At 37.2% G+C, this 19698-nt stretch overlaps 2 protein-coding genes across 3 annotated transcripts; both read left to right on the forward strand.

The window, feature by feature from the left end:
• Nucleotides 1-309: 309 nt before the first annotated feature.
• On the forward strand, nucleotides 310-4176 carry LOC122081910. Of its 2 annotated transcripts, XM_042649310.1 has the most exons (3): nucleotides 310-542; nucleotides 1984-2816; nucleotides 2853-4176. In XM_042649310.1, exons 2-3 carry the CDS (start codon nucleotides 1987-1989, stop codon nucleotides 3958-3960), a joined length of 1938 nt encoding a protein of 645 aa, XP_042505244.1. In that variant the 5' UTR covers nucleotides 310-542; nucleotides 1984-1986; the 3' UTR covers nucleotides 3961-4176. The 2 variants fall into 2 exon arrangements, with proteins under 2 accessions (XP_042505244.1, XP_042505243.1); XM_042649309.1 differs by having other exon boundaries at nucleotides 311-542; nucleotides 1984-4176.
• Nucleotides 4177-13333: 9157 nt separating this feature from the next.
• On the forward strand, nucleotides 13334-15556 carry LOC122081912. Its single transcript, XM_042649315.1, has 2 exons — nucleotides 13334-13412; nucleotides 13751-15556. The coding sequence occupies exon 2, from the start codon at nucleotides 13754-13756 to the stop codon at nucleotides 15434-15436; it is 1683 nt and encodes a 560-aa protein (XP_042505249.1). The 5' UTR covers nucleotides 13334-13412; nucleotides 13751-13753; the 3' UTR covers nucleotides 15437-15556.
• Nucleotides 15557-19698: the final 4142 nt, after the last annotated feature.

Genomic DNA, 19698 nt, shown 5'->3' on the forward strand with positions numbered 1-19698 from the left:
CCGCAAGTTTCATTAAAAGTTTTTTTTTTTTCATGACAAAAGGTTATATATACAATGTGATCAAAATCTTTTATTTGACAGTCACATATGCACAACGGAATCTCCTGTGCATACTGCGTAGACCCCTTGCCTTTTTTTTTTTTTTTTATTTAAAAGAAAGGTGGGTGCTGAGACTTTTAATGGCCCTTCCCGTTAAAGTTTGTATGCCTTTATTATGCCTTTGGACCTTTGGTATCAATAATTAAAGTTTTATAAGAGATTCTCAGTATAACATTCTGTATAAAAAGATTAACTGATTATGATAGATTACAATAAAGTGCCTTTAGTTATCCATTAGACTTGGTAGAAGTCTGGAGGTTCTCCCAGAAAACCATAGCCTTTTTTTCCATCCCTGTTGCTTCTCTCCACTCTCTCACTTTACCATTTCCTCTTCCTACTTCCATTCCTCATCTCCTGCTCTCTTCTCTCACTAATTGTCTGAAAGCAAGCTGGTTCGGGATTTTGGTTGCAGTAAAGACACGAACAGGGCACGAACTGTAAAGGTTTGATTCTATCTCTCTTCTTTGTTTATCTATCTCTATGAATGAGGCTCTGTTGATTCTGTTGGTTTATGTCAAAATTTGAAGTTATTGATCTTATTATTGCATATATCTCTCTGGATGTGGCTCTATTGGTTTATTTTTTCATTACATATCATATTTACAATTCTCTAAGATAGGACTTGCTAAGATTGGAGCTAAGCTGAGTCACTTGGTTTTAGTAGTATCCATCTACTCATTAGCTCATTGACTGGATTGATAAACCCGAATAGGTTAAGAGTCTCACTTGGATTTCGAAAGCAGAAGAGTAGAATTAGAGAATATATTCAGAAAAATACTAGCCCCAACTAGTTCTTGAATTATACTTATGGGAGGATCTTTGTCCTGTCAACCATTGAAGAATTCTGATAGACTCCACTTCATTACCATGGAAATGCAACTCTATCTCTTGAGTATGAACAATAGGAAAGTCCTACACAAGGTTAATTACAAAAACAATGTGGATTGAGACACTAAACCCTCAAAATAACCTAGATCAGATTCGATTCTCTAGAACGCATGATGCTGAAATTATATTTTAGTTGTTATTGATATTTTGAAATATTACTTCTCATGTTCATAATTGATATTAATATGGCAAAAGTAGAGCAAATAATCTGTTAGAGGTAAAAACCTGAACAACTAGTGTGGCCCTTTGGAAAGGAGTCAAGGAGTTTTACAATGTTCTTGGTTGTTACGAATCCCAGGACCACAAGTGGATCTCATATGGAGAGTTCCCTAGATAAGAAGTCCATACTCCTTACTTGTGAGCAATGACTGCTCTCCTTTGATTATGTCCCTTTACCTATACATCTATTTTCTATGCCTTATTTATTTCATTGATTTTACTGTCCAAAGTCCATCTCTCTAATCTCTTGGCTTGAGTTCTTGCCTGGTCTACAAGATGGAACTTGTTCTCTACATCCATCCTTTCTGAACATAAAATCCCTTTGCATTGACCTGCTTCTCCATCCTTTCAACCACTGTCTACTGTGCAACACACTTCTTGTCTTATAATTGGCTCAAAGAGGCACACCCAGGTCTCTAATACTGCCTCATCTACAATGAAGGCATTGGACAGATCTGCAATGATTAGAATCTCACTTATCTGTCTCAAAGCATCTTAGAGTACATCTGAGATATCAAAATTAACTATTCAGAGCCCTGAATTAATCTTAGTATGAACAACAAATGGCAAGTGGATGATGGCTGGACAGCCATTAGGAATCATAGACCTGTCAATTAGATTTCATTAGCTGTTCTCTTACTTAGTCTTCTCCAAGTTTAAATAACCAAGTTGAAAGGAAACACAGAAGTACACAGTGGTTCACAGTGGTTAAGCATTGTTTTGAGTATCTAAATCCCATTGCTTTGAGATTGATTGTCTGTGTTTATTTTTGAATAGGAAATGAGCTGGTCATCGAGTGATAATTTTTTCGTGAACTCAAAGTTAGAGGTCTTCTCAGCCGACCTCTTTTCTGAACCATTAAAAATGACACAGAGCAAAGTTGCTGTCTACGATGGGCCTAAGGGTGATGATTTTAAGAGGTTCTTGCGTTCTAGGAACTTTCGAGTTAACCGTCAGGGAAAGGCTATTGTACGCATCCAAAAGCGCGATGACGAGGGTGATATTCTTGAATATCAATATGATTCCTTTGTTCTAGAAATGGTGGTACCATTGGCCCATTTTGGTTTCCCAAATGTACCGTTACCAAAGTTGCAAGCGGTGAACAAATTGCAAGGCCTCTTGGACATTACCAACGCTGATTTGGAAAAGAAGAATGATGCACATAATGAATTGCAAAGCCTTCTGGACAGTACCAAGGCTGAATTGGCAAAGAAGAATGATGAGCTTAATGACTTGCAAAGCCTCCTAGACAATACCAAGGCTGAATTGGCAAAGAAGAATGATGAGCTTAATGAATTGCGAAGCCTCATGGACATTACCAAGGCTGAATTGGTGAAGGAGAATGACCCACTGAATGAATTGGCAAAGAAGAATGATGAGCTTAATGATTTGCGAAGCCTCCTGGACAATACCAAGGCTGAATTGGAGAAGGAGAATGACATATTGAATGAATTAAAGAAGCAGAAGATTGATCAGGACTGGAATTCTGAACAATTCCGACTTTCTATTGTTTCAATCACAAACTCAATGAAGAGAGCGTTCATTGACTTTGGTCTTGAACCACCGGCAAGTGGAGATCCAGAGTCTGTGCTGAAATTTCTTGAGATGTTACGTGATCTGATCCTTCACAAAGAATTCAGGATGTCACGTGATCTGATCCTTCACCAAGAATTCGGTGCTACTTTCTTAGTGGCCGTGAATGGGATATTGGACTCGATTGCAAGTATATTTGACAAACGCACTGGCTTAAGCATTGGCATGGAAACAAATATTCAGACTCCAGCTCATCTCATTAAGAATCTACTTACCTTAAGAGGCTTTATGGATTCTCACTTCTTTATTGATGGCAGTGTTATAGTGAGGGATTTCTGTTTGATGAACAAGGATGACCTCCCAGTTATCTTTCGGGATTCTGCAACAAATGTGGCTGAGCTCAAGCAGAAGAAAATAGGTACGAAATCAATCGATAACATCGATGGAAACTTCATCTTTTATGGTTATTTCAACATTCCAATGGTAGGGATGTTCAAGGGTGTTTTAACAAGAGTTCATGTGAGCCTGCCGGATGAGATCATGGTGAAACTTCAAGTAGGTGGAAAACATAATCTTAATGACAAAAGGTTTTGGTTTGTCTATGCCAATGGGTCAGCTATATTTGAAAAGAAGGAGCCTTTAAGTCCTCTTGAACCCATAGACAATAATCTACAAGATGTGAAATTTGACCCTACTCGGATCATAGTTGGCCAAACGGACTTCTTAGAGTTTTTGCTTAGGATGAATCGTATCTTTGTTGATAAGAAGGGGACATATCTCAAGTTTGAATTTATTGCAACCAAGGGTTCAAAAGCTCCAGACGATAATGTCCTTCGCTACTATGACAAGGATTTTGCATTGTTTAATCCTTTTAAATTGGTGCAATTTGATGCGAATGAATGTGCAACTTGTATAACAGAACGGAATGTCTATGTCCCTCGGTTATGGACGAGTAAGAGCGTGAAATATGCTGCCTGGATTGTAAATGAAGCTCTAGGTAACGACTGTTCTTTCACATTAAAGGGTATTCGTTTTCTTGGGAAAATAACAAAAGTCTCCGATACTTTCCGCAATAATGCTCTGGTTAGTGTGTTCTTCGAACAAAGCAAAGATGTGGACAATTGTTATGTCGATGCTCTAGCAACAACTTTCTTTGTTTTGAAAACTGAAAAAATAACTTCATATGACAATGGTGAAAAAAAGGCTCTGGAATTTATTTGATAGGTCCTATAGTTCATTTTGTGGTTTATTGGCTTTTAGTTTGTTGAAGTTTTGTTGTATAGGTAAACTTTGACTGGTCGCACTATTGTATTGTCTTTTCCTTGGAGGCGTCAGTTTGATTGTGCTTTAGTGGGTCCATAAGGATATTTTGTTGTTGTTGTTGTTCATGTTGTTGTGTATTGTCTTATTAATTAAAATCATTTCTTGTTCTCCTCACTTGACCTTTAACCTGTAACCTCAAGGTTGCAACCAGAACCAGCCAACCCATTGAGGCTATGAAGAGTCTTATGTCTTGTTAATTAACAGCACCCGAGGTGTGCTGTCAAGCAAAACCTTTTGGGGTGGTTGTCTAGAGATTTTTTTTTTTTTTTTTTTTTTAATTTTATTTAATTTTATTTAATTTTATTTTTTGAGGTTTTGGATTCATTTTGTTGTGGATTTTCCTGTGGAGATCAGTAACTTAGAGCTTGATCAACTTCTACAAGGATGAGAATGCAGAACTCATATACGGACCCTGAATCCGATTTGGTAACTTGGAGAAAGGAAGGTCTGGTTCAAAAACAATATAGCTCGGTTGTGACAAGGACTTCATTTTCACCTTTGGGAATGGAAGTGTTTTTTCACCTTTCAGCCTTGGATATTGTAGATACTCTTGAATGTAGAAGCATTGTGTGGATATCAAGTGGGATGAGGGAGATTTTTACTTTTTATTTTTACTAACAATTGGTATCCAAGCCTTTGGTCTGGCTAGTCTCGCGGGTCCATACTGATCCCACAATCACATGGATTGGGTTATACCAAGGTTGAAATGAAAACCATATTCAACTTTCACCGAAAGTAGTGAAGAGCACTTAAAAATCTCGTGTGAGTGGCCCCAAGAAGATAAGAGGTAGAAGGGAGATAAAGAAGGCTAAAAATGATAGAAATATGTACCTATAAAAACTCAAGATCTCACTGTGTCGGATTTAGAAGGCTCAAGTTTTAATAGATAGAGTTTGCAGTAATACAAGAATGGATGGGGAGGGATATAAAGAATGGGTTTAGATCACAGACGGATTTGGATTCTCTCCAGCACGTGGGATCTCTCATTGAGGCCTCTCCAGCTGCCACTTTTGTTGGAGAGGATCCAATGGCTGCAGTTAAAACAGGGTAGGGAAATGGATTAAGGCCTGGTGCTTCCTAACAAATTGTCTCTAAAAAGCAGAGTTCTCTCTCTCTCACACACACACACATGCATACATGCACGCTGGAGAGGATCTGAATCCCTTGCACTCACAGATAACCCACTGGCCTCAGGTTTGGTTGATTCCATTGGCTTAAGTGTGGGGTGGTATCCTTCCCAGGTTCTTCATCAAACCCTGCATCAACTTCCTTGGGCTTCAAACATTTTTACCACATTTTGGTGAGAAAAGTTATATAAAATTCATTCACAAATTGAGAGTTTCAAACAGACCAAGACTCCTATGACCATTGCATATGCCTATGCACAAGAGTTTAAACAAAGATCAAAATTAGTAGACAATCCAGGACTAGGAAGCATTGCTATACCAGAGGAATTAAAGTTGTAACTCATGCACCCATTTAGTAACATTTAAAATCGCAGTATAAGGCACAACATATTTATGATGGTAGCAAACATATAGTGGGCAACCCCAAGGGGGATTTGTCCATTGATGATTCGTAATGGATAAAGCGCCTTAGGAAGCATCTTATCTGGGTTCGAATCCCCTTAGCACCGCGCTTGTTTCTTCCTTGGGGCTCCCACCCTCTTCAGATTGGAAATGGTTTGTGGGGGTCATAGAGACTATTCCCACTCCAAAGGATGTGGGACACTCTTTGTTATTTTAAAAAAAAAAAAATGTTGACAACTCAAATAAAATAAAAGGTGAGAGCAGCAAAGATAATTTAACCTTTGCTTATTAGTGGGATGGAGCAAACATGAACTTCGTATCTATGGTTAAGGCCCTGCAAACCAAACTAACTTAGAGAACTTACAAGAAAGGAATAGGTGTGAAAATCGTCTGCAGCCGCTGCACCGATGCAGTGAGCATCGGGTGGTTGAGAGGCCCTTAGGGCGCTTGCCCAGATGCTCTCAGCCATTTGATGCTCACCACACCTCACCGCTCACTTCAGAGGATGTGGACTCAAAGAATAGATGCCACTCTGTCTCAAATGCTTGAGAACAAAACTAGCAAAGATCATCCAATGCCTCAATATTACAGAGGCGATTCTAAGTGATGATCCCACCAGCTAAGACTTTTGAACCTGGGCATTTTGTGCAAGATACTTAGCAACCAGAGAGGTTGTGAGAACAGTTGTTGAAGAGAAAGGGCATGTAATGGTATCAAAATTTTTAATGGTTCTATAAAATTTTCTAAAATAAAGCAGTCAAGTTTAATTAGTGCAAATAGCTATTTCATGGCAAAATAGATAGAGCACATTATATTTGACTCCTCTTACCTCCTTGGGGCCACTCACACGGGGTGCTTAATGCTCTTCACTGCTTTCGGTGAAAGTGGAATGGTTTTCATTCATCCAAGTATGGGCCCGGAACTAATCAAGCCAAAGGAATAGATACCCATTAGAAAAAAAAAAAAAAAATAGAGCACATTATATATATATATATATAGCTATTGGCCTAATACACAAATGTTAGCCAATTTTAATCGTTTAATACAGAACACACTAGTGCGTCGTGCAACTCAATAATATCTCAAGATTTCACATGAATGATATTGGCACCTTTTGAAGAAGAGGAAAATTGTTTACTAGATCCAAAGTAGCATCATTTACAGCCATCGAATGGAGAATAATCCATTTCAACTATCCAAAAATCATATTAAATGTGTTTAAACCATCATGTGAACTTATTTGGAATATTGTGGAACTCCCATAAATTTCCACGTACTAGAAACGATACATATAAAATGTCTCCTAAATCATGTGACCAAGTCAAATCAGTAAATTACAAGCATAAGGCTATTGAATATATTAGCATCGTCATATGCAAGACCATATAAAAGCTCTTGTGCTATTTATTTATTTATTTTGTAGAAAAACATCCTAAACTGATGGTGGTTATATAAAACCGTCTTTAAAACCCTTGTAATTTATGAAATAAAAAAGAAAGGATCGAATTTTCCTAAGGCCACGTGATGAATATATTGATAGGGGAAGGAGGTGGTCTCAAATCTCGATGGCCACGTCCCTTTGTTCCAAGAAAAACCATTTCGGCATGTCATTTGGAGAATTTATTTTTTCTTCTAATTTCAATAAAGTTTTGGATTCATTTTGTTGTGGGTTCCATGAGACCCAAGAAAAGCTACCTTGTGGCTAGATCAACTTCAACAAGAATGGAAGTGCAGAACTTGTACGGACCCATGAATCCTGTCCAAAGATTCGGATAATGGAAGTTCAAGCTTAATACAATCTTAGATTACAAGGAAGACTTCATTTTCACCATAGGAGATGGAAGTGGATTTCCATCTGAAGCATTGGATACTTACAAACAAATCTAAAATGAGAGTTGTATGGATATCAAGTGGTAAAAAGATTACATGATAAGAAAAAAGAAAAGCATTATTGATAAAGAATATGTAAACTCAAAGAGAAGACCAATTGAACAATCACACACAACATGAGAAATTTACATTTTTTTTATTTTTATTAAAAAACAAAGAATTTTTCGTAGTTTGACTATAATGGATACATTCACTCTTGAGATTCATAGAATCTTGCATTAAACCTAAAACATGGTTCGGTCATTTTGCCCCCAAGGCCCATTTTCAATTTAAATCCGTGGATATGGCATCTATTTTCTCTCTCCTCATTTAATAGATACCATATCTATGGATCAAGAACGTTCACGTACATCCACGAACGTGAAGATTCACTGCTCTCGCTCGGTATACCTTGTTCGTCCCCAAAAAGCCATACCGTTTTTCTCTTCCCGCACAAAACCCTAGATTCCTACTCTACCCTTTCCCTGTTGCCACTCTCCCACATGAGCCAGCACAAATCATCCTCCGATCCCTACAAACTTTCTCTTTCCTCCCTCCAGTAATCTCTCTGTTGTCCCCCCCCCTCCCTTCCAACTCAAAACAGTATCTATGCTCCGTCACTTTCCCGCAAGAACCCTCTCTGCTTCTTCTCTTCTTTTCATCATTTCATCTTCCTATTTCCGTTACTCATCTCCTGCTCTTTTCTCTCTCCAGTTGTATACAAACAATCTGGTTGGAGATTTTGGTAGATTATGGCTCTAACAAATACGGGTTATATGTTAGTGAAGATGTAAAAAATTGATCCAAACATATAAAATAGGGCCTAAACTGAATACAAATTGGATCAAAATCAAATAATGAACCGAACTGAATCAATTCCGTTCTGATTTGAAAAAAGACTCGTATATTTGGTTCTAGTTTTGGTTTTCACATCTTGTATCATGAACTGACTAAAAAACCAAAAACAAATTGATTGACACGCTTTAATCTGACGACCCATTCTTTACATTTCGATATGGAAGATTATGTATTTTTTTTTTCATAAGAATTTTATATATGCTTCAGATTTTTGACATGAAGGGTTATAGTTTAGAAAATGATATTAATGTAGATCATATACTGCATTACATATATATTTTTTTTTTCGGATGAATAAAATATATTAAAAGGGCTAAAGACTATCCAAAGGCAGGATACAAACCAAATAGGGAGAAACTAAAGGCATGACACACCATCTTTAGATGGAACAAGAGAAAGAAAATATAAGGACCAATAGGCCGCACCTCAAATTAAGTTTTCTATTCCTGTTTACTGCACTACATATTACTAATGCATATATTTGAAATAGGAGCTCTCCACAAGTTTCTTTCTTATAATGAATGGGTTTCTGCCAGTGGGTGGGGGGCCACGTTTGCTTGAATCCCACACAATGATGACAGTTAGTAAACAGTAAAAATCTTCTGCAGAGGAAGAATTACGAATCCCGTTCCCCATTTGGTAAAAGTAAAAAATCTTAAGGTCCGCAACTTGTTCAAGCTAGTCAAGAATGAATTCGGATCATCTTTTGCGTTTCTGGTATGTGGATTTAGAATCCATTCGATCTCTCTTGAATCCAGTTCCAAACGTGTGATAAAGGTAAAAAGATAAAATTTCCCAAACTACTAGTACTACTTCTTATGTCTCCATAAAACCACTCTCTCAAGGCTCTCCCCGGGCACCTCCAACCACCAAGAGCATGCCGTCCTTCACATTTAGGGATGTAAATGAATAGTTGAAATCCAAATTGGAATTCACATTAGTCTTCATTTAGGCGTATCTGTATTCAATTAAAGGTATCTAGATTAAAATCAGAAATTATCCAAAAAATAATTATCCGATCATATTAAATAATCAATTAATGATTTTGAGGGTTCTTGAAGTTTAAACAAGTTCTAGAGAATGAGAAAAAGAGTTCAAACTGTTAGGATTTTTATGTGGGTGTAACTGATACCGATTGATCCATTGAGCCCAATCAATAATAGAACCACTCTGATTAGGAAACTCCTAACCCAATCCATTGTGGGAAAGAATTAAGGTTTTAGGGATTCTATTTTAAATAGAAGCTAAAGGTCCCTGCAGCCGTTACTTTAACACCTTCTTGGTTTTGGAAGCACAGACTCCCCCACAGGAATAGTGCATGTGAGAGTATTTCAAGGGTGAAAGGCTACAGAAGATCTTAGCGGCTGGGACTCCATTGTGCAGTTCTTTGCTACAATCTTCATAAGACTAATCTTCAAGCACACGGGAGAGAGTTACGTGATCAATACTTATGTGACTTCTAAACTTACGCACATGTATTCTTCTACTCCCATTGATTATCATGTATGGGTAAATCTATATGTTTGTGTGTTCTTGATTTAGGGACTACACCCATGGTTAATCTTTTATGATTGATTTATGATTCTTGTATTCTAAAATCAATGGGGTTATTCATATGATTCCATGGTAAAGAATCCCCAACACGAACAACCTAGAAAGATGGATTAATAGAGAATTATATTCATTAGAGGGAAGAAGGTTCAGATTATACAAGTCAGAGAGTAAACGGATAGTTGAAAATCCGAATTCAAGTCCGTATTTGTTTAGGAGTATCCGTATCCGGCCAACAATAATTGGATCCGAATACATCCAATCCAAATTCGATCCGTATCCGATCGGTTTACATCCCTATTCACATTACCTACTTCTACTCTCTCTCTCTCTCTCTCTCTCTCTCTCTCTCTCTCTCTCTCTCTCTCTCTCTCTCTCTAAGTTTGATTCGCTTCTTTCTTCAAGGTAATTCTCCTAAACTTATGTCATATCTTCATGGAATGAAGTTTTGGGTTATAAATTTGTCTATGAGGCAACATTGCTTAATCAATTATTGCCTTTGGGGAGATTTTAGTTTTGGTTTTATGCGGCTATTCCTTTGCTTCTTTGTACAGAAGTCACAGTGTTCTTACTAGGGAATAGCTTACACATACATTCCTGGTAATAATGGTTATAATCAATGTTTACTGTGTGCTTTGTTTTCTGCGATTCATTTCTTTGAGTATGTCAATCCCATTGCTTTGTTTGATTGATTGTCTGCGTTTATAATTTTTTAGGAAATGAGTTGGTCATTAAGTGACAATTTTTTTGTGAACGCAAAGTTAGAGGTCTTTTGGGTCAACCTCTTTTCTAAACCATTAGAATTGATACGGAGAAAAGGTGTCATTTACAGTGGGCCGGCAAGTGATGATTTCAAGAGACTCTTGCGCTCTAAAAGCTTCCGGGTAAACCGTCAATGATATTGTATGAGGCCAAAAGCGCAATGGTGATGGTGAATTTCTTCAATGTCAGTATGATACATTCGTTCTAGAAATTGTGGTACCATTGGGCCTTTTGGTTTCCAAGATGTACCATTGCCGAAGCCGCAAGAGGTGAACGAATTGCAAAGCCTCCGGGAGAGTACCAAGGCTGATTAATGAGGACGACCTCTCAATAATCTTTTGGGATTCTACAGCGAATGTGGCTGAGCTCAAGCGGAATAAGGAAATGGGTATGAAATCAATCAATAAGATTGATAAAAGCTCCATTTTCTATGGGTATTTCAACATTCGACGGTGGGAATGTTCAAGGGTGTTTTGACTAGAGTTCATATGAACCTGGATGAGATAAGGGTGAAACTTCGAGTAGCCAAACATAACCTTAATGAAAAGGGTTTTGGGTTTATCAATGCCAATGGGTCTGGTATATTTGAATCGGCAAAAAATAAGCTAGAAGATGTCAAATTTAACCCATCTCGGGTCCTAGGTAGTCAGACCAACTTCTTAGAGTTTTTCCACAGGATGAATAATCGAGAAGGGGATATATCTTAAGTTTGACTTTATAGCTACCAAGCTTTCAAAATGGTTGGATGACAATATCATTCGTTATTAAGGTAAGGACTTTGCATTTCAGGATCCTTTTTAGTTGGTACAATTTGATGCGGGCGAATGTGCAACTGGTATCGTAGAACGAAATATTTCATTTCATGAATCATGGACGGTCGATAAGAGTGAGAAATATGCCACAAGGATTGTAAATGAAGCTTTGGGTAATTACTGTGCTTTCACATCCAAGGGTTTTTTTTTTTATTGGGAAAATAACGAAAGCCTCTAGTACTTTTCATAAGAATGCTTTTAGCATGTTTTTCAAACAAACCCAACATGGGCAGAATTATTATGTCGATGCTCTAGTAACAATTTTTTTTTTTTTTTGCAAACAGAGAAAAGAATCTGATGGGACAATGTTGCAAAGAATCCTCCAAAATTAATTTGATATGGCATCTACATTATGTTGTGTCTTATTTTATTTCAATTTTTTTAAAATCAAAGAAAAGAAATTGGTAGGACAACGGTGAATAGAAGCCTCTGGAATTTTGTGTTTTATTTTAGGATGGTTTATAGTGCCATCCCCTAGAGAATGTCACAATTAGAGAGACACCCCCTGCATAATACCAAATTACGCTTACAGCCCTTGCTGTCAGTTGCTGGTAAATGAGGAGTTAAAATGATGATTGCACCCTTTTGACTAAATCACATGACAATTTATATTTTACCCAAGTCCCTTCATACATTTAAGGGTGTCAAATTGGAACCGGAACCTAAAATCGAATCCAATTCTAGACCGAATATCCTGAACCAAATCCAAATCATTATAATATGGTTAAATCTGGGATCTAAAATAATTATTTATAACTCGGTTCGGTCCGGATCTGGATTTATGCCAAGAACCACTGGTTCTAATCGAAACCGAACCAAATAACTTAATGTCATTTTTTTCTCTTTAACTAAAAACTTGACGTAACTTATATGGAAACCTGACATAATCAATCACCTAAATGATAAATCATCTAATAGAGTTTCAATTATAGTCCAACTTCTAAAACCCCTTGTCTGTCAATTATCATTTAGGAGATTGATTGTTCAGGATCATTAACGATATTTAGTTTCAATCACCTAAATGATAAATCATCTAATAGAGTTTTAAGTAGTGAAATTAACGATATTAGAAGTTCAATAGATGATCGATTGTCTACGATCATTCGACATGGATACATATCCATTGATAACTCATATTTTTTGTTCATTCTTTTGTTGGGGAAGACCAATAACCTAGTGAATGAGCATTTATATTTTGTCTTCTGAATAGCAGCTGCATAAAAAAATTGAATTTGAAATTGGATACTAGAACCAAATAAGAACCAAATACAAAACCCAAATAGGAACCAGAACCAGACTGGAACCGGATAGGTTGGGTACGAGTACCAATTTTCAGAACCGAGACTGGACTTGGTCCAGTTCTGAATCACACTAATACTCCTTGGAACCAAAACCAAAACCAGACGAAATACCTGATTCCGGACCAATTGACACCCTTACTTACCTTCCCTCATCCATTTTCTCTTTTTCCTCTCAATTTGATTACTCTCCGGCTTTGGTTATCTTAAATCTTGTGCAGAGGAAGAATCACGAAACTCTAGCCAAACTAAAACCCATCCAAAAAGCCCAAGCCCAATATAAATTTAAAATTTAAAAATCCATAAAAGCAGCCCAAGCCCAAATGAAATTGGAGTCCATATTCCAGTTCCAACCCCACCCCCACCCCACCCCCAAAAAAAAAAAAAAAAAAAAAAACTCATACCAGTCCCGAATCTCATCCCAGGAGTGTAGTAAAAGTAAAAATATCTAAAGATACGAAACAGCACAAGCCAGTCCTGAATCCCATTCCAAGAGTGTAGTAAAAGTAGAAAAAGTGAGGAATGTCCCAAACTTCAATTTCTTCTTCCTCTGATACCTCTCTACAAAACCACTCTCTCCCGGTGCACCTCCAACCACCAAGAGAGCCCCGTCCTCCGCATTAACTGCTTCTGCTTTCTCTCTCTCTGTTTGATTTGCTTGTTTCTTAAAGGTAACTCTCCTAATAATTTATGTACTCATATCTTCATGAAATGAGTTTTTGGGCTATAAATTTGTTTATGAGACATCATCGTCTAATCAATTATTTCCTTTGGTAGATTTTAGTGTTGCGTTTGTGGAGTAGTTTCTTTGCTTATTTTTATAGAAGTCTTATATTCTTACTTACGAATAGCTTACACGTTGCTGGAAATAATGGTTATAATCAATGTTTACTGTGTGCTCTGTTTTCTTGCGATTCATTTCTTATGTGATCGTTTTTAGTATCTCAAACCTGTTGCTTTGTGATTGCTTGTTTATGTTTTGTTTTATTATTATTTTTTTTTTTGATAGGAAATGAGTTGGTCATCGAGTGATAACTTTTTTGTGAACACAAAGTTAGAGGTCTTCTCGGTCGACCTCTTTTCAGAACCATTAGAATTGAAACAATGCAAAGATGTCATCTACGATGGGCCGAAGGGTGATGATTTCAAGAGGTTCTTGCGTTCTAAGAACTTTCGAGTAAATCGTCAAGGAAAGGCTATTGTACGCCTCCAAAGGCGCGATGACGATGGTGAATTTCTTGAATGTGAGTATGAAACCTTCGTTCTAGAAAAAGTGGTACCGTTGGGCCCTTTTGGTTTCCAAAATGTACCATTGCCGAAGCCGAAAGAGGTGAAGGTATTGCAAAGCCTCCTGGACACTACCAAGGCTGAATTGGCGAAGAAGAATGATGCGCTTAACGAATTGCAAACTCTTATAGACAATACCAAGGCTGTATTCCGACAAACTATGGTTGCGATCACAAACTCAATGAAGGGATTGTTCGTTGATTTTGGTCTTGAACCACCGGCAAGTGAAGATCCGGAATCTGTGCTGATGATGTTACATAATCTGATCCTTCACAAGGAATTTGGTGACACTTTCTTAATAGCTGCAAATGAGATACTGGCCTCAATTGCAAGCATGTTTGAGAAACGCACTGGCTTAAGCATTGGCATGGAAACAAGGAATAGTACTCCGAGTACTCCAGCTCGTCTCATTAAGAGTCTAAGTACCTTAAGAGGCTTTATGGTAGATTCCCACTTTTTTATTGATGGTAGTATTATAGTGAGGGATTTCCATTTGATGAACGAAGATGACCTTCCAATTATCTTTCGGGATTCTGCAATAGATGTGGCTGAGCTCAAGCAGAAGAAGATAGGTACGAAATCAATCGATAACATTGATGGAAACTCCATCTTTTATGGATATTTCAACATTCCAATGGTGGGGATGTTCAAGGGTGTTTTGACCAGAGTTCATGTCACCTTACCAGATGAGATCATGGTGAAACTTCAAGTAAGCAAACATACACTTAATGATAAAATGTTTTGGTTTGTTTATGCCAATGGGTCAACTATATTTGAAAAGGAGCTTTTGAATCATAAATCCACAGATGATACTAGTACCTCTGGTTCAATAGGCAACATAAGCAGCCTAGAAGATACCAAATTCGCCCCTTCTCGGGTCTTAGGTGACCCGACCGACTTTGTAGGATTTTTCTGTAGGATGAATCGAATCTTTGTCAATGAGAAGGGAACATATCTCAAGTTTGATTTTATTGGTGGAAAATATTCAGGATCACGGGTTTTTCTTGATAGTACGGTTCGCTATTATAATATAGATGGTGGAATGTTTCGTCCTTTTAAGTTGGTGCAATTTGATGTGAATATGCCCACAACTGATATCGTACAACGAGAAGTTTTTTTACCTGTGTCAGACTCAATTTTTGGGGAGAAATATCCTACTTGGATTGTAAATGAAGCTTTGGGCAAAGACTGTGCTTTTACATTCAATGACTTTTGCTTTATGGGAAAAATAACGAAAGCCACTGGTACTTTCCGCGAGAATGCTCTGGTCCATGTGTTCTTCGAGCAAACACAACATGGGGAGAATTGTTATGTTGATGCTCTAGCAACAACTTTCTTTGTTTTAAAAACAGAGGAAGTAGCATCATGGGATGACATTGATAAATTGATGGCTCCTAAATTTGTTTAAAAAGAACTATAATTTAATTTATCTTTTTTTTTTTTTTTTAATGGTTAATGATGTACTCACTACTATTTTATAATGGAATATTACACACTACCATGATATTGACTTTAAATTTGTCAATTGTTTCAATTCTATCCTCTCCATTGCTACTATAATCTCAATCTCTCTCTCTCTCTCTCTCTCTCTCTCTCTCTCTCTCTCTCTCGATATATATATATATATATATCATAATCAAACTATATATAATCTTATGTATATCCCCTAATTCATTTTAGCATTAATACAATACTCTTTCTTTAAAAAATAAAATAAAAATATCTATTTTCTATTACATTTTAATACCGTTGGGCTCTATTTCACTATTTCTAGGCCAGTAACCATGTAATCTTTCTATCAAAAAAAAAAACCATGTGATCTTAGGGTAATGATAGGTAAACCGTAATATTTTTCTTTTTTTTTGTTACACACTATAGAATGGCCAATGGGGTGGGAAAAGTTAACAAGACTCGAACTCAAAACCTCTTAGTGAATGTGAGCTTATCACGCCACAACTTTACCAATTACGTTAAGCAACTTTTAATTTGATTAATAAAATATAATTTTGTGACTCATAAAGAAAAATTTATATTTGATCCGCTTTGATAAACTTTGTAAGTGCTTCGGCTGATCTCTCCCATCTAACTTTGGATTCCCTCCTCAGGAGCACTATTTGTCAGAAAGTAAGAACTAGATCAAATATTAATATTTGGTCTCAGACGTGGATCCCTTTTCTTGACACAATCACTGTGTCAGTGTCCCTCTTCCCCGTCCGGTGATTTCTAAAGTTCTTAAATCTTCTCTAGATAATGGAGTACCCCTCTTCTCAATAGCCTCTCTCCTCCGCATCTTGTGAATACGATTCAATCCATCTCTCTCTACTTTCTTTTCGATCATGTATATTAAAAGAGAAAAATAAAAAAAATAATATACAAACTGAATCAGAAGAGACACTAGAGACTGAATTGAAAGCAAAGAATTAAGTTCCAACCCCACATTCAACATGGCCATCGGGAAAAAGATTTTTTTTTTTTTTTTTGCTAAAGGTCAACAAATGAATATTATTAGAAAAAAACATGTAGAAAGCCAGGAAGAGTAAAAAGATAAGAAAATTCGAAAGCAATCACTTGTAAGAATTTTTTTTTCTTCTTATGCATCATTTTCTTTCTAATTAATCTTGTTTGTCATTTTGATAGTATATCACATTAGTGTCTTTGCTGATTCATGAACAAGGATGCCATCCTGTAGCTAAAAGTAACATGAAGAAAATAAAATGGTAAAAGCATCTCTGCCAAAACCAACTACATAACTTTATCCCATTGCCCCAAATCTAACATGGGGCAATAGGGATGAGACCCAATTTTTATGAAAAGTAGACCTTGAAGTCTTTTGTTCATATGTTTCAATCCAAATAGAGTTTTTCAAATCTTAAACTATGGATTTGAAAATCTAGAATGTGGAAAAGATTATGGAGGTGATTGAAGTATCATAATATGCATGGACATACATGGGGATGCATGTCAATGCACGAAAGGAAATATATGGTTGATTTAATTATGAAATTAGACAAATTGATACATCATATATTTCACCATATGGAAAAAAAAAATTTGGACCGTCAAGGGGAACCATGGCTCATCTGGGTTATGAAGTGGCATTTTTATTCCTAGAAACTGCTCAGCATTAAGGAGAGTGTTTCTTAAAATGCAACATTGGCCCCTCGACCAGCGTGGGGGCCACTGGGAGAGCCCATGCATCAACGAGGATGAGATTTCCATCTTTCATGAGAGATGGGGATGTCATTCTGCCCCCTCTCTGTTTAGGCACAGGGGCCATGTCGCCTTTCAAGCTTCATTTTTCCTAAGCAATATCTTATTAAATACATACATACATACATATATATATATATAGATATAGATATATATATATATATATATTTATATATAAATTGTGGTCTTTCTTATCCAATAAGGAGACATGGATAGTGGGGCAATGGGAAAAAAAATCAACCTTTGGAATGCAAACAGGCTGGGAGAATACCCTCTTGTGGAAGCCTATGGTACTACTCTCTCTCTCGTCATCACTTCCACGACAACAGTCTCTAAAATTATTTCAAACTTTAGATGGTCTATTCTTGAGGTAAGATCAAGTGCACTAAAGAATGCCTTCTCTGCAACTAAACAAATCAGTCTTCCTCAATTTGATATGAAAGATCAATGCTTCTGGAGTGGGTCTACCACAAGGGTTTTCTCCACTTTTTCAGCCTGGAATGAAATTAAAAGGCGAAACTCAAAGGTCCGCTGGTCCACCCTTGTCTGGAATAAGGCATTGCATCCATGTCAATCAATTTTTGGCCGGCATCTGATGCACAGGAAGATCCCCATGGATGATATCATCTCTCAGAAAGGTATTTTCCAGGTCTCAAAATGCTGCATCTATGGTTTGGATACTGAATCATTTAACCTCATCTTCATAAGCTGCACATTCTTTGTGGATATTTGGAAGAGGTTCATGGACTGTTTTGGGGTAACGTGGCCTAACCTTAGTGACATACATTAGCTGTCATTGTGGTGGATTAGAAAAAGGAGAGTTCTATCTGTTAAAGACCCATGGACCATTGGCTTCATGGTGATTGCTGATAACATATGGTGGGAAAGAAATGAGAGGCATCATGATGGTCCTTTCCGATCTGTCTATCACATCTTTGAAAATATCAAGCATGATGTGCAAGTTGGGAACCTATCTCTTCAGGGTGTGATTAAAAATGCTAGCAATTTTCGTTGTTGTCATCGCCTTGGGATAAATGCTATTCCAAAAAATGCCCCCTCAATGCTTGAAGTGATCTGGTGTAAACCTCCTCGGGGTTAGCACAAACTCAATGTTGATGGTTGCTCTCTTGGAAATCCTGGAAGAGCTGGTGCAGGAGGGGTCCTCAGAGACCACAGGAGAGGCACAGTGGGATCTTTCAAAAGATCTTTAGACATTCAGTCAAACTACTATGTGGAATTCAAAGCCCTCATTGGAGGAATTTTGCTGGCCAAAGAGCTGAAGGTGTCTTGCTTATGGATAGAATCGGACTCTGCAGCAGTGGTATTGGCGGTCCAAGTTCGATCAATGCCTTGGTACATTTATTAGGATTGGATCTCTTGTCTCTGTTTCTTGGATACCATTAGTTGGAAGACTACCCATTGCCTCCGTGAAGCAAATGTAGTAGCTACGTAAAATCAGGGAATTCTAGTTGTCCTGCTTCCTTCCCTAAACACATAAGATCTGAGATCGCTTTTAATGCGGACTCAAGGCCTAGATACCGTATAATGTAATTGTAGATTTTTCTTCCCCTGCTGATGGCCATGCCAAAGGTGGGGGTATTAAATCCTAGTCATTGTATTCTCCTTTTTTCATTAATGATATTCTTCCAATCTTTATCAAAAAAAAAAAAATGCTGATGCCTCACTAAATATCAAAAGATGATATTTTTCCTTTTCTTGAGTGTAAATTTTTAAAATTTCATTATTTATTTTCTGCAATTTCCTATGACATTATGGATTAGGGGTGAAAGTTTGTCCTTGACAACCCCAACCAGCCCTAACCCATTCTGAGCCTGAACAGGGCTTGGGCCAAGTTTTTTGACCCTGAGGGCGGGTTAGGGTTGAAAAATCCCAACCCCGGGTCAGCATCGGGTCGGGCCTAGGTTGAGTTCTAGGCCTGACCCAACCCAACCTTGACTTTCAACCCTGAGTCCCTGATTATATAATATGTGTAATATATATATATATATATATACACTCCTTTTTCATTGTTACTTTTACGTATTATTATAATACGTACACATTGTAACATGGTTATAATATAATATATTATAATGTTCCATGCACATACCGCTCACATTTTACTTTAAAAAACTCAATATATAACATATTATAAAGTATAAACTCATCATCCACTTTTAATTTTAATAAATTTGTTGAAATGATTTCTTGGCATTAGATGTATGTTAAAAAAAATGGGATAAATGTAAGAACCCGGCCCGCCCTGGGTTGAATATTTCCAAAACTGGGTAGGGTTGGGCCAGGCTTGGGCCCAATTAAAGGGATGCAAGGTTGGGCTTGGGTTTTAAGAAACCCGGTCCAACCCGACCCTGTTTCACCCTTATTATGGATCATGAGAAGTTGAAATTAATCGTTATCCCTATCTGATTCATTGGTACTGATTCTTATCAACTCTGGACA

Source organism: Macadamia integrifolia, chromosome 6 (assembly GCF_013358625.1).
Source record: "Macadamia integrifolia cultivar HAES 741 chromosome 6, SCU_Mint_v3, whole genome shotgun sequence".
In the NCBI taxonomy this organism is placed as follows: Eukaryota; Viridiplantae; Streptophyta; class Magnoliopsida; order Proteales; family Proteaceae; genus Macadamia; species Macadamia integrifolia.